General features: G+C 36.0%; 1 protein-coding gene across 3 annotated transcripts in view; it reads right to left on the bottom strand.

Annotated features, from left to right (window-relative positions):
* The window catches only part of CDS1 (CDP-diacylglycerol synthase 1), a 68,502-nt gene that overhangs the window by 12,843 nt on the left and 34,925 nt on the right, over positions 1 to 20,734 (bottom strand). For all 3 annotated transcript variants that reach the window (XM_027095922.1, XM_027095925.1, XM_027095923.1), the window contains 6 exons: positions 19,596 to 19,693; positions 17,030 to 17,169; positions 7,187 to 7,245; positions 5,391 to 5,473; positions 3,540 to 3,627; positions 859 to 927 (listed from right to left, as the gene is read on the bottom strand). In XM_027095922.1, the coding sequence (XP_026951723.1) occupies positions 859 to 927; positions 3,540 to 3,627; positions 5,391 to 5,473; positions 7,187 to 7,245; positions 17,030 to 17,169; positions 19,596 to 19,693 (537 nt within the window). The remainder of the gene's footprint in view (positions 1 to 858; positions 928 to 3,539; positions 3,628 to 5,390; positions 5,474 to 7,186; positions 7,246 to 17,029; positions 17,170 to 19,595; positions 19,694 to 20,734) is intronic.

Genomic DNA, 20,734 nt, shown 5'->3' on the forward strand with positions numbered 1-20,734 from the left:
AGTGGAGGAAGTAACTACAGATGTGGTAAAATAGCAAGAGAATTAGAAGTGGAGCCTGAAGAGGGGAATGAATTGCTGCAATCTCATTATAAAACGTTCACGGATGAGGAATTACTTATGAATGAGTAAACAAAGTGGTTTCTTGAGATGAACTCTATTCCTGGTGAAGATGCTGTGAAGACTGTTGAAATGACAACAAAGGATTTAGAATATTACATAAACGTAGTTGGTAAAGCAGTTGCAGAGTTTGAGAGGGTTGACTCCAATTCTGAAAGAAGTTCTACTGAGCAGGGTAAAGTGCTATCAAACAGCCTTGCATGCTACAGAGATATCCTTCATGAAAGAAGAGACGATCGATGTGGCAGACCTCCTTGCTGTCTTATTCAAGAGACTGCCTCAGCCACCCACCTTCAGCAACCCCACCCTGATCAGTCAGCAGCATCAACATCCGGGCAAGACCCCCCGCCAGCAAAAAGATTATGACTCAACGAAGGCACAGATGATGCTTAGCATTTTTTAGCCATAAAGTATTTAAAATTAAGGCATATACACTGTTTTTTTTAGACTTAATCTAGTACACACTTAATAGACTACAGTATAATGTAACTGTAACTTTTATATGCATTGGGAAACCAAAACATTCACGTGACTTGCGTTATAGCAATACTCGCTTTATTGTGGTGGCCTGGAACTGAAGCTGCAATATCTCTGAGGTATGCCTGTGGATTCCGTCTAGTGGGCTTCAGTTAATACATTATTAGCATTTTCTGATTTAATTCTTTTAGGTTCAGAATAGACTAATAAACTTGCTACCACTTTTCAAAATATAAATAAAATAAAAATCCTAGTGAAACTCACAATGAATCCAAAGATGACTGTGGAAAAGAAACCGCCAATGAATCCTTCCCAAGTCTTTTTAGGAGACAACTGAAAAAGGCCAAATAGAATTAGAAAGAGTTACTGCACTCACAAAACACACAGATACATATGTTCAATAAATTCCCATAATACCTTGTACCTCTCTCCTTCTTTTTTTCATATTGGAAAGGCTTTGCAACCCTTTTTCCTTCAGTCCATGATGGTGATTTATTTGTGCAAATCTCTCTAGTAGAGTCGAACACATATTAGGCCTTCAGACATCCTACATACTGTGAATATGTTTGTTTCTGTAAATAGCCTCAATTTGCTTTTTTCACTCAAAGGACTATAAACTCTATGCTGAAATAATTGTCCCATAATGTTCATGCTTATATAAACCCCCAGAATAATGTAATAAGGATGAGACATATTCATTCATTCTAAGTATACACGGTCTGTGTTGACCTACTACTGATCAAAAATAGAATGAGTATAACAAAACATGGATTCTGCAGCACCCCAGATTTTCATATATTCCCAAATGCCAAGCTTACAACAGTCCTCTTTCTGAAATGGCAAAAAGCTCCACAGCCCTAGGTACAGTATTTGCCTCACAAGTATGCACATATCCTCCCTCCTTTAGTCACTATATATGTCTTTCTCCATGAAGAAACATATTGGGCTTCTGAGAATACTGTTTGTTTCAAATTCCGGCTATTGTTTATTAGTCCATGGAGCATTCAGGGAGAGAAATCTGGAGGAAAGTCTAGAACTTGGTGAAGCAGGGGCAGGAGAAAAAGATTTAGGAGTAGACAGTGCTAACTGGCTGAGGTGCTCTGTAAGATAAGGACTCAGTACAGGGCTATGATCATCAGGAGATCACTGACGGCCTCTGTGATGTTCCTTTCAGTGGATCAATGGGAACAGAAGCCAAATGAATATCGGAGGGAAGTTTCTGAGATAGAAATGGGTGATATGCTAAACTACATGAGCGCTTGTCCTGAAGTTTATAAAGTACCAAGGCTTTCTTGACCAATCTGACAACAATTCCGCCATAGAGAAGTGACTGATATACAATGTCTCCTAGGATAATTCAATATTATTGTCATGAAGTAGGAGTTGACTCAAATTCAGAAGTGCCTGCTGATTATTTTAAAGATAGCTCATCGAATTAAATTGACCCATATCATATATATATATATTTTTTTTATTTTAATTTTTTTCTTTTTGTGGTACGTGGGCCTCTCACTGTTGTGGCCTCTCCCGTTGCGGAGCACAGGCTCTGGATGCACAGGCTCAGCGTCCATGGCTCATGGGCCTAGCCACTCCGCGGCATGTGGGATCTTCCCGGACCAGGGCACGAACCCGTGTCCCCTGCATCGGCAGGCGGACTCTCAACCACTGCGCCACCAGGGAAGCCCCCCATATCATACTGATTTAGGGGTTAACTTGCTTAATTACATCTGCGTATATTATACAACTAATCCAGCCTGGTAATTCACTAGAAATTGATGTTCAAAATCAGACAGTGAGATTCTTCTACAGCCTCTGAGGGCTCCTAAGCCAACAACTTCTCAGCTGGTATAAAATCCTTGACTACTTCACCACTTGCTCTTGTGCTGAAATAAGCTTTAGAGACTTTAAAAATGTATATAGCTTACTGGCCAGTATCCCCACAGCTCAGCTTAATGCTGTGTGCTGGACTCCTATGTGGGGAAGAATTTAAGGAAGGTGTTTTTGAAGGACAGGCCGTCCACGCACTCCTCTAGGAATGATAAACTATCCTTACATCACTCTGAACAAAACAGGTTTTCTATCTCAACAATTGTCTCAGTCCCTCCATAAATGCCTTCATGTGATTACATCAAAATAGCCAATTAATGCATTTGTCAGAATGTTATAAAAGACTTTGCCCAATATCTGAACTGAGTGAATCCTCTATGTAGCCCCAGCGTGAAAAGCTTTTTTATTTTTATTTTTAAAAGAAATCAGTTCTAGAAAAAGGTCTGTTTTTCCATGAGGAGTTGGTTTCTTTCTTTCTTTCCCACGATGGGAACTGTATAAATTACTTCATTTTCTTCTTTGCCTCCACTGACTGTAAACAGAACCAAATCTAAGGCAAAACTACATGGTCTCCTCATGTGTACTTTCCTGTCCCTTATCTTCACTTTTCCTTATCACTTGCATCATTCATCAGTGTTTTATTGTAGGACCTCAAATTTTTTCTTAAAACAAATTTGGGTATAAAAGTCTTTCAAATGGACATGAGTATGTGACAATGGTATAATATACACTTTCAAACAATCTGGTGAAGGAGGAGACAAATGAGATGGCTTGAGAGGAAAGCAGAGTCAAGGACAGGCCTGTTTAGAGGGTTGTTGGGAAGCAGAATAAAGAACCGCACAACAGCCAAGGGAAAGAAACCAGCAAAAAGATGACATGAGCCTTCACGAGAGAGGGGAAATGACCAAGGAGCCAAGAGAGTATCTGATGAAGAACCAGACGGAATCATTGGGAAATACAGATCACTGCCTCTGCACTGTGGCTGCTGAGGGCAACTAAGGAAAATCAAAGCACCTCAGAAATCAAAAATGTGCAACAGCACCAAATGGCTGGGAATTTCTCCAGTGGCTAATCTTTTAAGTTATGGTCAGGGTTTGCTTGTGGTATTTTTCCATTACCTTAATTAATGGAGTTCTTCCAAAAAAAAATCCAAAAAGGTAAGCAGTTATGTCATTGCAAATAACACTTGATATTGGAACAAGGAACCTTAAAAAAAAAAAAAGTCCATATGATTAAGTGGCAACTATTTCTACAGCTTATGACTCATAATAAACCAATGCAATAATCCTTTGGATTACATTGCAGCCTAGCCCAGAACACAGCACGTACTAAAAGATTAATTAACAGACACAATAAATACCAACCAAATTTGCCCATTTAGCAATTAAGCAGAGCAAAATCTATAAACATACGAGAAGAATATTGCTAATGAAAATATTAAATAATCAACTTAACTTTAAAATTAAACAATCAATTTCTATAGCTATGGACTTTCAAATTTCAGTTTTATGAGGAATGCCAACTAAAAACTGTCACTCGCCATCTGGCTCTACAAGGATTAGGTCACTAGCCACTGCAGTCGCTGACCTCCAACACACCCTGAAAGGAGTTCAGCACTGAGATCAGGAATGAGGCACTTGTGTGCTCTGGGAAACACTGGCAGAACAGTCCTTCAGAGAGTTAGATATTTTTTAGGAGAAGATTTTATGAGCCCCATTTCTTACATCTTCTCATATCTAGAAAAGCACTAAAATCATTAACGGAGGCATCTGCTCCCCATGACCAGCAGCAACCTTCTGCCAAAATGTGTGCTTGCTGGCACGTGCCCCCTTCACTAAAACCAAGTATTACTGACCTCCCCTCCGACCTCTTCGCAGCAGGTCCTCAGAGCTATCTGAGAGGCTGTTCTCCCAGGCTATAGTCCTCATTTGGCTCCAAATAAAACTTAACTCACAACGTTCACGTTGTGCATTTTTTTCAGCTGACAGGAACAAGTTACAATGGTATAATTTTTTAAAAACAGCCTTTCAAAAGAGAAATGAGTCAATTGTTCAGACAGTATAATCTGATAAACTTACACCAAGCTCTTAATACAAACTCCTTCAGGAAAAATTATTTTAATACTATCTTAGCCTGTAGTTGCATTAAAACCCTACTAACTGTACAGAACCTACTAATTTCAGTAACTGCCTCCCATCAACTAAAAGTTTGTATATGGAAGACAATCTTAAAATGATTCCAATTGTTTACACACACATACATATCTTGGTTAAAAAAACACAAACCTGTCAAGGGAACAAATTTATCTTGAATAAACCCATCAATTATAGAAGATTTTAATTACTGTATTTTAAAAGAATGTGGAGAAAATATAGTCAGATTTCTTAAAATCTTAAGTTTTTCTCCACTCTTATTTTTAATTTATAATAATTGTTATAATTTAAGTTAATTTTTAACTGATAAAAATGCTTTCTGAATCTGCAACCCACTGCTTATATAGCAAGTAACTCCAAATACCCGAAATCTGGACACCAACTCCTATTATAAAGGCAGAGTAGAACTTACCCAACTTTCACATTGTTTGCCGAAAAGCAAACTTTCCCTTTTTTCTTTTTTTTTTTTTTGCATCCCACATAAACAATACACTCTTTTTAAACACAATTCTTTGTTTTTTAAAAAAAAGTCATATTAAGGTGTAGTAACACCTGAAAATGTAATTAATTGTTTGGTGCTTTTATGAGGACTTCCTGCATTTTATTTGAAACCTGAATAAGGAAGCTTTCCAGTTGTTAACAAAGCATTTGTCTTCAGTTGTCAAACAGTAAGCAAAACTCAGTAAGCTATTTTAATGGAATAGAGCAACAACAAATAGTACATTTTAGTAGAAATCTGTAAGACATTGTCGAATGTAAAAGAGCTTTAAAAGTGCTATGACTTAAATATAAAGCAGCATAATACTGTCCCCTTACCATATCATGCCTTCAAACAGATTTTGGATGACAAGATGTGACTGAGTAACTGTTATCAGTAAAGTGACATGAGTCCATGCGAACTGTTAATAGCACAACAATACAACAATTAGTGAACACAACGGATCAGTGCAGCCCACGAAGCAATTCTGAAACACAAATTTCTAGCATGTCTGTTGGTCACATTTCATAAGATAAGGTCATACAAAATAAATGCCGTTAGTAAATTATATTAATTTTAGTGCCTACTGAGATCTGAAAACCATGAACACATTTAACAAAGTAACCTTAATTTATACACAAATCGAATGCTAATAATATTGAGATACACTACTAAGTTTAAAAAAGACATATTAAAAAAAACATAATCTTGAATCATGAGATTAAAATGATAATGAGAAGTTTATGCTGTTGCTATGGCATTTAGATAGGAGCTAAAACTCTACTCTGGCTGCATTCTCTAGTTATTAGAAGTGCTAAAAACGATTTTTCTCTGAGTTCACTATGGTACCATTTTCCAATAAAGAGTTATTTCTAACTTCAAATGATTCAAACCAGCAGGGATCAATTGCCCTTAAACTCAATCTTTTCATACTTGAAAGTTGATCTTCACAGCTCTGTGCAATGACAGTACTCCATTTCAAATTTCAAAGTCCTCTGTGTTTCATCAATTCCATCTAGCCTGAGAGATGGCCACTTTAACCACTTTTAGCATCATTAGTATAAGCAAATTGTGAACAAAAAGCGCTAACATTTCTATGTACTAGTCTCATAATTTTTATTGGAAGTTATGACTTTTCAAAATTCTTAGGATTTTGATTTATTCAAAATAAACCTATTTTCCATTTCAGCAAAAAATATATTATATTGGTTAGGTTTTTTTTTTTAATTTTCATCTGCTTATACAATCCAATTCTCTTCTACCCTGATTGCTTCCAAATGCATAAATGATTTTTTCCAGTAGGAACCATTTATATTTTCATAGCAGATTCTAGTATTTCTAATTGTCTTGATGGTTTCTAGATTTTCACTGAGAATTCTACTCTTTCCTCTCAAGACCCCCAGAAATTAGAAATGTAAGAAATACTACAATTTCCCAGCTATGGTGCTCAGCAGGATGTCTTAATGGGAAAAAGCACAGCATGAAAAATAGGAAATATACCCCAAATCCAAAACAAGCCTTACTAATACATGAATTCACAGATCTAAATACTACATTTTGCGTTTTACAGTCTTATAATTAGCTACCTTTTAAGGAAATAAGAGAAGGTCATCATGTACAATGATAAACTTCATAAAACACTGAACACTGTTCAATGATACACTGAATGAAGTATCTTTGGCCACGAAGAATCATGTGACTGTATAACTAACTATAGCTGCCAAGAAAATGTAAGCTCTGTTCCCCTTATGCCCAGGCTAAGGGCAAGTAAACATAGCTACTTTCCATACAAAAAGATGGTAGATGTTTCCAAGACTTACTAACTGTCCAGGAGACTGTGGAAACACCTCAAATTTCTACAAATTTAGGGAACCCAAATACTTGAATTTAATTTTATAGCCTTTGAAAATATTCAAAGAAAAAGTTTTTAGGAAAACTTTGGAAACAGTTAAAATTTTTAAATCCTCAAAAAATTTTCAACTTCAACTTTTTATATATAATAGTAATTCAAAATTCAAATATCCCTCACATTTAGGCAACTAGAAGATTAGATTATATCTTCTCACCACAGAAAAAAATAAAGGTAAAGGTTTTTATTACATACAGTGACTACAGAATAATGGTTAATACACACCATATAAAACTGCAGACGATAATGTTTCTTCACCAAGCTCAGCACAAACATGCAGAAACCTGTTCAAGAACAAAAAACATGGCTTATTGTATAATTTGTTACAAAGTTTAAGATTCACTGAGCTCATATAAGCCAAATTTCTATACCACATCTAGCTATGCTTTAGCTACTCACTCATACGCTCTCCTGCTCTTCTATTAAGCATTTTAAGTAAAAGCTTCTAGAGGGAAATGACCCTGTATTCTTCAAAATGCCTAATATAGTCCATGGCATAAATTCAATAAACATCTTCTACATTAATTAAGTGAATTAGTCCCTTGCTAATGTGTGGACATGGAAAAACAGATCCTGAATTTCAGTTCACTAAAATTTATTTGCTAGTCAATCCATCAAATGTCTGTGTAGAATGTTTCAATCTCTATATAATATAAAAATTAATAATAATTATTATGGCAGCTGACATCTACTGAACACTTACTATGTTCCAGGCTCTTGTATAAGCATTTGAGAAGCATTAACTCATTTAACCCTTCCAACCTTCCTATGATGTAAGTACCCATTATCATCTCCAATTTACAGATGAAGAAAAATACACAAAGGACTTCATTAATTTACTGGGGATCACAGCGCTAGAAAAGAGTTAAACCCTTAGATCCTAATGACTCTCAAGAGTCTTGTGGTTCCATAAACTATCATCAGCAAGATTCAGGTTAAGAGTGATTTGAAATTTCTCAGACCCATGTTATAATAATTACAGTAAAACATAATACTCTTAATAATTTCATGATGTACAAACAGTATTTGTGTTTCTGTTTATATCCTACAAATTTATTACCATAAAATTTTACTAAATAAAAATTCTACCTAATGAAATGAAATCTAATAGTTATATACTAAGTAATGAGGGCAATATGAAGCACTTTTTGCCCAATATATCTGTGAAGTTTTAAAGATAATTATTTTTTTACAGAAGTAGATACTGGAAATGCATAAGCCAAGTTTAATTTCAGCTAAACAGCTACTCATGCATTCTATTCTGCAATATCTTTAGAGAGTTCTCTAAGATAGAAAACGAACTGTCACCTAATCTATCCCATATGAAATAAAGTACTAGACTTTGTATATCTAAGTTATACTTACCAAGGCAATTCTACCCACTGGAGTAAGCAAGGTTGATACTACTCTGACCAGAGCAAAGAATCAAACAGCAGCTGCCGGCAGCTATTTTTTGATGACCGATTTGTAATGTCAGTGTAAAGGATAATGATAAAGGAAGAGAATGCACACTGGCTCCCAGATCCTACCTCACCTCCTATTTGTCACCTATAGAATCTAACTGATTGAACTGCAAAAGAAATATGGAAATATTCTCTGAGTAGAGGCAAACTGACAGCCATATGTCACTTTCTTGAGAAAAAGAAAGCAAGGTGGGGCAGGGGGAGATTAAAACATGGAATTCATGGCACTGAAATCACCAGTAGCATAAAAGACCTCTTTAAAAATCATTGCTTTTAAATTTCTCTTCAATAGCAGGTAGATTTATTTTTTTGCTTAAGGAATAATGAAATTTCTATGCTGCTTTATGCCATTGGTCCATGGTTAAAGGTAGATTGGACTTGGTTCAGAGGCTAATAGGGTAAAAGCAAAGCAGAGGCAAGACAGATGCCTCTGGACCCTCCCCTTCTGTCCAAACGGACCTCTCTGGCTCTCCCTGCACAGCCTCGGGAACCTCTCAACATCATTAACTATGAATTACCTCTTCACAAATACTAGTACAACACGTTTGGTTGGTCTCTTTCTTGAAATTATATAATACCATTCACCCTTAAGCACTTCTTCAAATAAAATTACCAGCAGACTTATTCAGTACTTTCCTAATGATGATTTTTATCCAGGACAGTCTTGGCAACTCACTTTTACCTGATCCAATTTCACTGTTAAATCAACCAGTAGCAATGCAGCTGTTTAGGGTGCTCTAATAAAGGATATAATTATCTGACTCCTAGATACATTAAAATAATACAGTTCTCTGAATGTGGAAGAGGAGGATGTAAAGTGTTTTCCTAGCATATCTAAGGTTAAATATTATTTTCAAAGAAAAAGAATCCAAAAAAGAAACATAAGTTTACTTTTTCATTCACAACCATCTAGCTATGTGTATATTTTATGTTTAACCGTGTAAAAATACATACATGCTATATTTCAATAAATCTATGGAAAGCATAACTTTATACATTTAGATCCATAGTTTTACTTTTTCCCCAATTAACAAAGAACATTTGTACGGTTATATTTCCAATTAAAATCATAGGATTTGTTACAGTATTGTAAACAAAAGTATTCATTGAAAAAGTTTCCTAACATACAGTTCTTGATATATAATTATGTTTAGTTACACTTACTGATCACCATTTATATAAACAGCACTGTGCTGTCCATGCAAAGATGTGTATATCCTGTTGCCCAGTATGAAGGAGTTCCCAGGTGGTTAGGGAGAGCCAGTTACCCAACAGATTACAGACAATTATATTCAAAAAGAACAAAAAAGAATGAGATTTCTAAAGCAGTCAGGAGAAGTGAAGGGAAAAAAAAAGACACTGAAAAGTCCAAAAGATGGGATAGAGGAAATTTCCGAAAAAATGGACAATCAAAAAATATTTATGGAGCACTAGACACAAGATACAAAAAAATGGATAAGATAGTCATTCCACTCAAGGAGCTCATAATCTAGTTGAAGAGACAGGAAAATATAAAGAAATAATCAAGTTATTTTTAAAATTTCTTATTGGTGATTAACCAATTCAGTAAACACATGCAGTCCTTAACTCAAAAAACAAAGATGGACCCAGGATTAAATACTGGAGCTTACTGACTCATCCTTTACTTTCACATGGCTGTATTTTTCATTACACTTCCCTAACTAATCTAACTCCAAAACATTTCAAACATCATGTTCAACAAATTCAGAATTTGTTGAACAAATTCAACAAATTCAGAAGCACACTGCATTATGTGTGCCCATATTCAGCCACTAGAATACAACTGAGTTGTTTTAAAAAAGTTTGAACGTGCACTGTAGAAATTCACACAAACCAACCATTATATTGGCTAAGATAGAGAAAAGTTTTCTCTTAATCTGCACGGTGAGTTTAAGGTATAGAACAAGACTGATATGTGTATAGATTCTAATCATCTGAATTTAAAAACTGTAAGTGGTTTTGAAGATACAGTCCTTTATGAACAGTTGTTTGTGACATCTTTCAAAGATTTCATCACCATCCTTTGAGATAAAACATATTCAGGATATTTGGAAAAACATTCTTAATCATGCATTAATTTTAGCTATAATTTAATCTTATAAGTCCATTGATTTTTCTTGAATTCAAAGTATTATATTCAAGTTATAACTTACCCTTAAGGGTTTTTAAAAAGAAGTCAAAACAGTTAGCCATGCACAAATACAAGCAAAAACAAAACAAAACAAAACAACCAAACCACTAAACTTAATACGCCTTTAATATGCCTATCACTGGTTGGATAAAGAGATCTTAAGGTAATGATATTAAGGGTCCAACATCTTAAGCTTATTCACCCATCATTACTAGACATGTAATCACATAGTTGCTCTGGTTTCTAAAGAGCCCCAAATCCAAGGCCCCAAGATCTTTTTAAAATATATCCAGACTCTAGAGAAAATGTTGTTCCTATAATTTTCTTTTTGCTATCACTCAAATTCATTTTACAACAAAATTATCTAAGTGTCAGGATGATTTCCAGGTCCTAGTCAGTGAGTCATCTGGTATAATATTAAACACGTCATTTAATGTGGTGGGCCTTGGTGAGTGGGTCAGACCTGGATATACATACATTTTATTTTAATAAAATTCAACGTCAATGAAAGAGCTTCTGTTGTCTCTGGTTTTTAAATCTGCTAAGACCTATAAAAGTCATTTGACCACTGCAGAACTAAAATTTGGGCAGGACCCTTGGAATGCTGTTTAACGAGAAGAATTCCAGAGATTTTTATCAGCATAATTTGAGAGAAAGGTACAAATCTCTCAACAGAGCACACTTTCTATTTCCTTACTCCTGTTTTAAAGTCTACCTTCATTTGCTAGACTACGCTCATGAATGTTGCTAATCACTTCAAGAATCACCAGTAAGGCCTCAAGACCCAGCAACCAAAACACTGATGCTGAAAAAAAATCTCTCTAAAAAGCACTGTGTGTGGATGTGCATGTTCTCAGCCTCTGATCATTCATCTAGTAAATGTGTATTGGGAACCTAAATGCCAGACCCTGTGCTAGGCACTGGAAATTAAAAAAACAAGAGAAACATAAAGTGAGTGCTTATGGTCATTTAATAGGACCATATTTAGGACACGTGTAAAATGATAACAGATATAGAATACTATGAATAATTTATATTGGAAGTTTCATCTCTTATCCCAGTAGCTCCTAGCTTACTACAAAGTTGTGTTTTACAGAAACAGACTCACAGACATAAAAAACAAACTTACAGTTACCAAAGAGGAAAAGGGGTGGGGAAGGGATAAATTAGGATTTGGGGGTTAGCAGATGCAATCTATAAAATATATATAAAATAGATAAACAACAAGGGCCAACTGTATAACACAGGGAACTATATTCAATACCCTATAACAAACCAAAATGGAAAAGAACATGAAAAAGAATTTATATATGAATCACTTTGATGTACACCAGAAACTAACACAACATTGTAAATCAACTACACTTTAAAACAAAAAAAAGTTTTGCTTTAAAAATACTTCTGTAAGACTGTAATAATGTCAATATCCTGGTGTTATCTTACACTGTAATTTTTCAAAATATTACCATTAGTGGAAACTAGGCAAAGTGCATAAAGGACTCTCTATTATTTCTTAAAACTACATGGAAATACATAATTATCTCAACAAAAAGTACATTTCAAGCCAATAATTTGGGATACAAAAGCAATTTTTCATAGACTATCATAAATAGCAGTTGGTTTCTAAGATCAGCCCACAGTATTTTAGGTTTTTTTTTTTTAAATTTTTTGGCTGTGCCACGCAGCATGTGGGATCTTAGTTCCCCAACCAGGGAATGAACACCCGCGCCCTGCAGTGGGAGCTCGGAGTCTTAACCACTGGACCGCCAGGGAAGTCCCATAATTTTTTAAAATTTATAATCCTCTTACTATTAAATATAAACCTCAGGCCAAGCCTACATTATATTTAGTATGAATTAGAGCAACAGGTTCCTATCTTGTCACTCTATTAACGTTATCCAACTCATCCTTCATTTAATTACAGATCTGGTTATATCATCTCTTAGCTTAAAATCCTCCAGTAGTTTTCCTGGGATAAAGCCCAAACTCTTCCCAGAATACACAAAGCTTCTCAAGACGGGGCTCCTGCTTACCTCTGCAACCTGCACTGCCTCTCACTGGTCCTGAACACGCCACCCTCTCTCGTTCTCAAGACTGTACAGCTGTTCCCTCCTCCTGGAATGCCCTTTCCTTCTGTCCACCTGGCAAACACCTGATTGTTCTTTGCTTCTCACGACACCTGTCATCTCTTCTTCAAGGTGTTCTATGGCCTTCCCACCCCCGCAAAGCAAGGCCCTCCTTCCCCTTCTTTATGCTCTTAGAGGTCCTTGTTCACATTCCAGCAATGAACTAGGGGACATGTGTCTCAGCAGTTGCAATACCCTGGAAGGCACGCTACCAGCCTATTTCCCTTGGTATCCTCAACACCATGTACAGTACTGGCACTTGGAAGGCACTCAAATGTTTGTTGAAGGAACAACACTGATGATTTTCAATAAGCTTCCATGATTCTATAAAAGAGCAAGTGGTAAGCTATGTCCATGGTGGAAATCAGTTAGAAAAAAGAAGAAATACTGATTTTGTTTTATAAAAGTAGAGTCAGAAATTTTAGGGAATGAAGAAACAATGACTGAAAAGGGTTGGTTGGGAGGCTATCATGTATACAATGTTATAAAAAGAAACAAGAAAGAAAATAAATTATATTGTCTTTACCCTCTCAATTGAGAAGTTATTTTCAAGTATAAGTTAGAGCAAATGCAAAGCAAGGAAATAGTAGTTGCCTTATTTTCTGACATGCTACCCATCAAATTTTGCTGTATGCACATCAGATGTAACTGCAGATACGGAAAAAGTGAGATAAGTTTAGATGTGCCAATATAAAACCACAAATAAGCTACATTAAGTGGGAAAAAACAGGTACAGGATGGTCTGCTCTCATTTGTGTACAAAAATGAGGGAAGGAGGATATAAACATATAAGCTTGAATACTCAGATAATGTCTGAATAGTGGTAGGAAGCCCCTGGAAAGAGTAAGTAAGGCTCTGAGCGGGGAGGGAGATATCATGGAATACTCCTTTTCAGCCCGAATTTTTACTGTGGGAACGTATTATGTTTTCATTTTTAAAAACTAGTTTTAAAAAACCATCCTAGGGGGCTTCCCTGGTGGCGCAGTGGTTGAGAGTCCGCCTGCCGATGCAGGGGACACGGATTCGTGCCCCGGTCCGGGAAGATCCCACATACCGTGGAGCGGCTGGGCCCATAAGCCATGGCCGCTGAGCCTGCGCGTCCGGAGCCTGTGCTCCGCAATGGGAGAGGCCACAACAGTGAGAGGCCCGTGTACCGCAAAAACAAAACAAAACAAAACAAAACATCCTAGGTAAGGACTCTTGAGATGCTTGGCTTTTGGTGCCCTCCCTATTCAGAACTCAGGCGTGGTGCTGAGAGAGCCAAGCCCCATGGAGAGCCCACACTCGGGTGCCCGGGTCACCAGCCAGCACTACGGGTCACCAGCCAGAACTAACCGTGCCCGTGAGAGTGAGCCACCTTGGACGTCTAGCCCACTTAGGACACACATGACCAGCACTACCGCCATCTGACTGCAACTGTAGGGGAGGTCTTAAGTTAGAACTGCCCAGTGAAGCCCAGTCAATCCACAGGACCAGGAGAAAAAAATTAGTTGTTGTTTTAAGCCAAGGGAAAAATAAAATACTAATCAAGGATTTCTGTTTTTAAATGGTTGATTGTTCATGTATTACATTTCTTTCTCTTCTGTCCTGGTAGCCCACTAAATCATGTTAAAAGAAATTAAGGCAAAAACCTACAGAGCAAAGAGAATTGAAGAAATGTCAAGGAAAAAAGAAGAAAAATGGCTACAAAGTTTGGAAGCTGGAAAACCGACTGGATGACTTTCCGCAGATCTGAGAAATCAGGGACAAGTAGAAGTATTTTCTAGAGAAAACTGAACAGGAAAGGCTCACTGGAAGGCAAGGTTAAGGCTTGGGCTTCTAAACTAGAGGACTAAGTACAAGTCTACTACTAGTAAGTGGAACCCTAGCCAAAGCAGTCAATTGTGAGAACAGAACAAAGATATTATTAGAAATGTATGAACATAAAATATTTACCTTCTAAGCACATTTCATAGGAAACTATTAGAGGCTATGCTGCAGCAGAATGAGGGTGTTATCCTAGAAATTGGAAGACACAGGAAAAGCCAAATCATGAGGGGACAGCTGACAGCAGGCCTACAAGCAGCCAGTCCAAACAGGAACAGGAGCCCAGACGTCCCTGGGATAAAGGTCACCAGGAAAAACGGGAACTAATGAACTCTCTGATTTCTGTGAACATCTGAAAAAATGACCAACAGACGTGGGACAGACTCAAAAGGAAAATTAAGGATTCCTACACAGAAATTTATGAAGGTGGAAAAGAAAAGGTAAAGAGCAGCTATTAAGGGCAGGAAAAGCAAAAAATCGTAAAAGAATGGAAATGTAATCAAAGATACTATCTGGCTCTATAGAAAGTGATATTTTAGGTATCTATTTAATAATATAAATAATGACAATAAAAAACTGAGTATGGAGAAGAGACAGAGGTTATTACAGGAAGTCAATAGATAATGCCTAAATAAATTAAGAAATAGGCATATTACTTAGAAAAATGAAAACAATCTGCAAGTGTTGGGGTGCAGGGTTATTGTTTACATTAACAATAACATTATCAGATTCTTTTGACATATCAGATTTTTTAACTAATGCACATATGTTAATGATTTATATTTTAATTAATCACAATTTTACTATTAATTATAAGAATTATATATGAAATAAAGTTATTGTTATTACAGACACTTTTCTTGCTAATAAGAAGTCTTGCCTGTAAAAATATAGACTAAGAAGGTACAGTATGCTTCTCTCCTGTAATAGTAAAGAATCCATCCCAGAATTTACCTTACATTTAACAAAATGAATCAAACGTGTTTGTTTGATAAGAGAAACTATGCAAAATTTCTTTCTACCATGAAAAAAAATGTCACAGATGATGTTTAATGAACGTAAAATCAGAGTCAAGCATATTATTCTCCAAAATTTTAGCTGTTAGCAGTCATAATTAATCTCTCTAATAATCATGATTCTTCTAAACTGATTAGAATTTAAAATGAAATAGCTACCTTAGAATGAATAACTTCTTTTGCCCTTGAAAGAACAAAAATACTTTTCAATATCTATTTCCAAGAATGAAGATACCTACATTCAATATCTATTTCCAAGAATGTATGTTAGACATATCATTTATAATTTTAAAAAATTAAGTAATGGACTGAGAAAACTGGACTTAACAAAATCCCTGAATGTAAAACAGGCAATTTCTTTGGAAAATGTAGGTTCCCCTGCCCCAAAAATGATTCTCTGAAAATTACCATTATCATTTCAGATTGTATTTCATTCTCTGGCTTCCTAGAATCAGAAATAAAATAGAGACCAAGATCTGCAGGGATGTTTATTAAAATTGAACACCATGAAAAAGATCATAATTACTGAATATAAATGACATACTTTTAAAGGACTGGACATTCTTCCCCACATATTCTGTATATTTTTTGTTTAATGAGAAATGGAAGTCATCCATATTGTATTCAGTTTCCAGAATTGTATTAACTGGAGAAGAATTTATTTATGAGAAACTCCTAAGAGCTAAAACAGTAACTATTAAAAGCTAAAGTGAAAACTCACAAATAAATTTCATTTCCTCCTTTAAAAGTGGAAATAATGATAATGATAAATACTTAAATAGTACCAGGTACTGTTCTAAGTGCTTGACAAAGAAACTGAGGCACAGGTAAATTAATTAAATTTCCCAAGGTTTATTCAGCTAGTAAAGGGTGGAACCAGGATTCATACTGGCAATCTGATTTTTAAACGGTACATATCTAAATCAATTTCTTAGAAATTTCTTTTATGATTGGTAAACTTTAATGGAAAACAAATCTATTAATTCTAATGTTATCCTAACTATCTGATTCTTAATCTAAAATCATAAAAACATGTGGCATAGCCTACTATAAACAAATATGTATATTTTATATATATATATATATATATATATATATATATAAATGAACATATAATAAACCATGTCAGGAAAACTAAGTACCCCGAATAATTCTATATGAAAACTCTATTTCCTAGGAACAAATAAAGCAATACATATGTGAAAGTTTCTTTGTAAATTATACTTGGTAAATAACCCATATATTTAAAAGTGCCTTTACTATAATTTGTGAAGAAAATTTTCAAATATATGGAGTGACTATTAAGCAAGTACTTTTTTTTAAACCACCATTAGGGAGTGACTACTGCTTAAGACTGTGATGAAAGAAATAGCTTTATATATGAGACTTTTTACAAAGAGAAGCTGGATTAAAATGTAACAAATAAAGGATGTTATAAATTTAAATAAAAATAAGCATGTAACATATATTGGCTACATATCAATAAAGACTTTTCCTTAACTTACCTGCCAGATAGAGGGCAAATGATATAAATCTGTGGTAGCGAATGAGGAACTGAAGTTGCTCTTCTCTTTGAACAAATGTAGCAAAATAATCAGCTACAGTCTCTCCATAGAAAAAGTAGTTTACACACAGTAGAAAGTACCTATAATTTTAAAACAATTAGCTTCTTTAGATTTGAATTTTTTCCCCCTCAAACTCAACAAAACTATTTTCCACAGTTTGATGATGACAAAAAGTTCAGAACCAAGTCGAGAAGACCAGTTCATGATATATTCCACCAAATGCTTTTTTTCCTGTTTTAAACTTAATTTCAAACTTATCAGTCAATAAAAACTTACTGAATAGTTCATGCCTTTATTTAGCTCAATATCTAAATGCCAGAAACAGATAATTAGGAAACATTGTAGAAAATACTAGACATACACTCACTCTCATACACTCTCAGACACACACACACACAGCATTAAGTTTATAATGAAAATTCACTCCCAGCTACTCACAGGTCTAATGCTTTGTAAAGATCCTAAGCCAAATTCCCACCTGCCCTAGGGAAGATCAACAGGAAAAGAAGGTAGAGGTAATTTGACCTCTAACCTCACCCTCCTGCCCTGCACATACTGGGGTCTTGCCCCCTCTTCTCAATGCTCCAGATGCACTCTAGTTGAGCAGTGACTCAAAAAGGGTAGCTGTGGGGAACGGAGCTAGCAGCGGGTAAAAATCTCTGGAAAAACTTTAAAAACTTGATAAATGGCCTATCCCTTCTCCCAGTTCTGGTATATCTTTGTCCCCGGGGAGAAGTTGAACCCATGAGATTTTGCTGATGGGAGCATGTGTGAGCCAGAAAAAAAGGCTGAGAAACACTGCCTTAGGGTTCCTCCCGGAATCCTCCTTAGAAGGGCAGAGTCCTAGGCAGCCAGGAGGGCAGTAGAAGACGAAAGGGGTGGTTTCCCTCTGGTTCTCATGAATGGAATTATACCCTACTGTTCCCAAAGGGAAGTATTTTAATTTTTATCAGCTGTATTACCATTTTTCTCTCTCCTACAATGGAAACTGTCTGTGTCGCCTCTGTAAGGCTGTCAAAGCCTACTCCAGCCACCAATCCAACTTTTTGGCCACTACTTCCTAATAAATATACACCTTCTGCTCAGGAGGGCCAGGAAGATCTCACCATCTGTGGCACATGCCTCCTCTGTCCCGCATCTGAAACCTGATGGATGCTGCTTCCCCAACCCAGAACACTCTTCTCTAGCCAAAGCCTGTCTTTATTTCAAGTAACAGTTTCTCTCTCACCTTCTCCAAGAAGCCTCTACAATCACTGGAGCCCATCTTGACCTACCTTTTTCTTCCCCCTACACTTAAAATCAATCCTGCACAGTTTAGCTTTTAATTACTCTCCGACTACTTAATCTACCTAACACTCCCTGTACACACTGCCACTCATGAAGAAACTTTCCAGAAGGAAAAATTAAGTGTTAACAAAACCAAGAAACTGTTTTTGACTACTGTAAACCCAAAAAGTGATACGTTTGTTATAATAAGACACTGGCCCCTCTGGCTGATACTAATCAAACAACTATATTCAAAGACATGGCCTGTTAGGTTAATTATGAACTATCATATTATCATGTTTCATGGTCAAGGTCCTGATAACTAAGAAACCTAGAAAGTTTTAAAAATATATAAAGCTTTAAATATTAAAATTATTTGGTGATTTTTATTTACTAATTTTACACGCATCTGTACATATACAATATTTCAGAGGCTGGTAACTGCCCTGAAATATTTAGCAGGGTGCCTTACGCACTGACCCCAGAGTCTTCCTCATCCCTCTGACTACCCTCCTTGTTGCATGTCACAGGGCCCAGGGCCTGGAGGAGACCAAACCAGAAGCAGCAAAGGTGAGGTCATCCCTCCTCTCACTGCCCTGCCCCCCACCCCCCAATGGCATCCTGGGGCCTATGGGGGCTTTGGAGAAGGTGGGCCAGCCTGCAGGGGTGGATGGGAGGGGAGGAGGGAGACAGACATTCAGCTTGGGCTTTCCCGTTCTGAATAAACCACTGATCACTCAAAAAAAAAAAAAAAAAAAAAAAGACAAAACAAAACAAAAAAACCCCAAACTATTTTCATATCTCATCTTCAAGTCTTGTAGAAATATCAAATTTTGTGTGTGGTCTCATATCAACTGAGGGGAAATAAGGCAAAAGATTACACATATTCATAACATTTTACAAAATGAAACTTTCTGTTAAAATTGTAATTATAAAGGATATAAAAATGTGTCGAATATAATGCTGAGGTTTTTAAAAAGGGCACAAGAATAATGTTTATATTCAATTTAAATCAGGTATCTCTACAAAGAGTGAAAGATGAGATATGAAAATAGTTGTGTTGAAATGGGAGAGTTAAAGGTAATTTCCTTCTTTCAAAATTCAATTTCATTCTTTTTTATATTTATTTAAAATCAATCTATAAGGTCAACCATGTAGATACTGATTGATCAGGATGCTTCCTTACAAACTTCAGAAAATAATCAGATTTTCATATCTGAAACAGTTTTAAGTCACTTACCAGCTTAGTGTTCTAAACCAAGGTAGGTCATAAGAACGATAGACTCTGTAACCTATAGTGATAATTTCATGGAAGCATTTCACTTGGATGCCTAGAACCTGAAACCAAGAGAAAACATTAACATACATTTCTCAATATTTACATTTATGGTTAGTTATTTAATAAGTAGCTTGTTGTCACATGTATTTTAAAAATCTTCAGCCTACCCACTTTTAGTTAGTCTAAATATCAGCAGCAAAAATTCAATATTCAACTTCTCTATAATCAAGTGATATCCCAAAGAGGCAAGCAAAACAATGTTTTATTCAAAAAGTTTGAGAGATCCTTCCCGGGGTAGGAGGTGGCATTGTAGTTTAGAGTTTGAGGGGTGTAGTCTGATTGGGATCACAGCTGACTAGGCTTTATCCCTAATTACTGCTTCATTTCTTGTGGTTGTCCATCTCAAGATGGATGGTCTTTCTGTCCATTTGTTTCTTGAGTTATCCTAGGAAAACGATCATAAGTGAAAGTTTGCTTGTATATATTTTTAACCGTTCAACCTGGTATTCTTGCCAAGGATAAAGATACTATTAGGACAAATGGCTAAAATATCTTTACCCAGTCACCCAGGGGTTTGGGCATGAGCTTTTCATTCTTCCCTCCATGCCAACTCTCCCATAGCCAGCTACACACATCTCTGATCAACCCAAGCAGTGCTTCCTTGACAAATTATAAGCAGCCTTCTACATCTGCAGCCCCACTGGCCAGTCAAGTGAGTCCATGCGGTTCTCTCTGAATAGTGTCCAATACACATGCCTAGTAAATGGGTTTATATTCAAGAATCCCTTTTTGATGGTCTATGTAGCTGTCCTTCAAACTGCTAAATCCACCAATCTGGGTAAAGGTAATTTCTGAGACTGTAGCATCATATCCAGTGTTTGGCTTAAGACAATTCCAAGACTCAAAGAGCAAATGGCAAGCTGAACACTCATCACCGTAAACTAACAGCTTTGTGAATATAGCAGACTTTTTCAACCTCTAGAGAATATACCCAAGGGCTTGTTTTTGTACAACCCTGGAGTTAAGAATGGATTATATATATATATATATATATATATATATTTTTTTTTTTTTTTTTTTTTTTTTTTTTTTTTTTTTTG

The sequence above is a fragment of the Aethalodelphis obliquidens genome, unplaced genomic scaffold (assembly GCF_003676395.1).
Source record: "Aethalodelphis obliquidens isolate GAN/ISIS:26980383/991018 unplaced genomic scaffold, ASM367639v1 scaffold95, whole genome shotgun sequence".
In the NCBI taxonomy this organism is placed as follows: domain Eukaryota; kingdom Metazoa; phylum Chordata; class Mammalia; order Artiodactyla; family Delphinidae; genus Aethalodelphis; species Aethalodelphis obliquidens.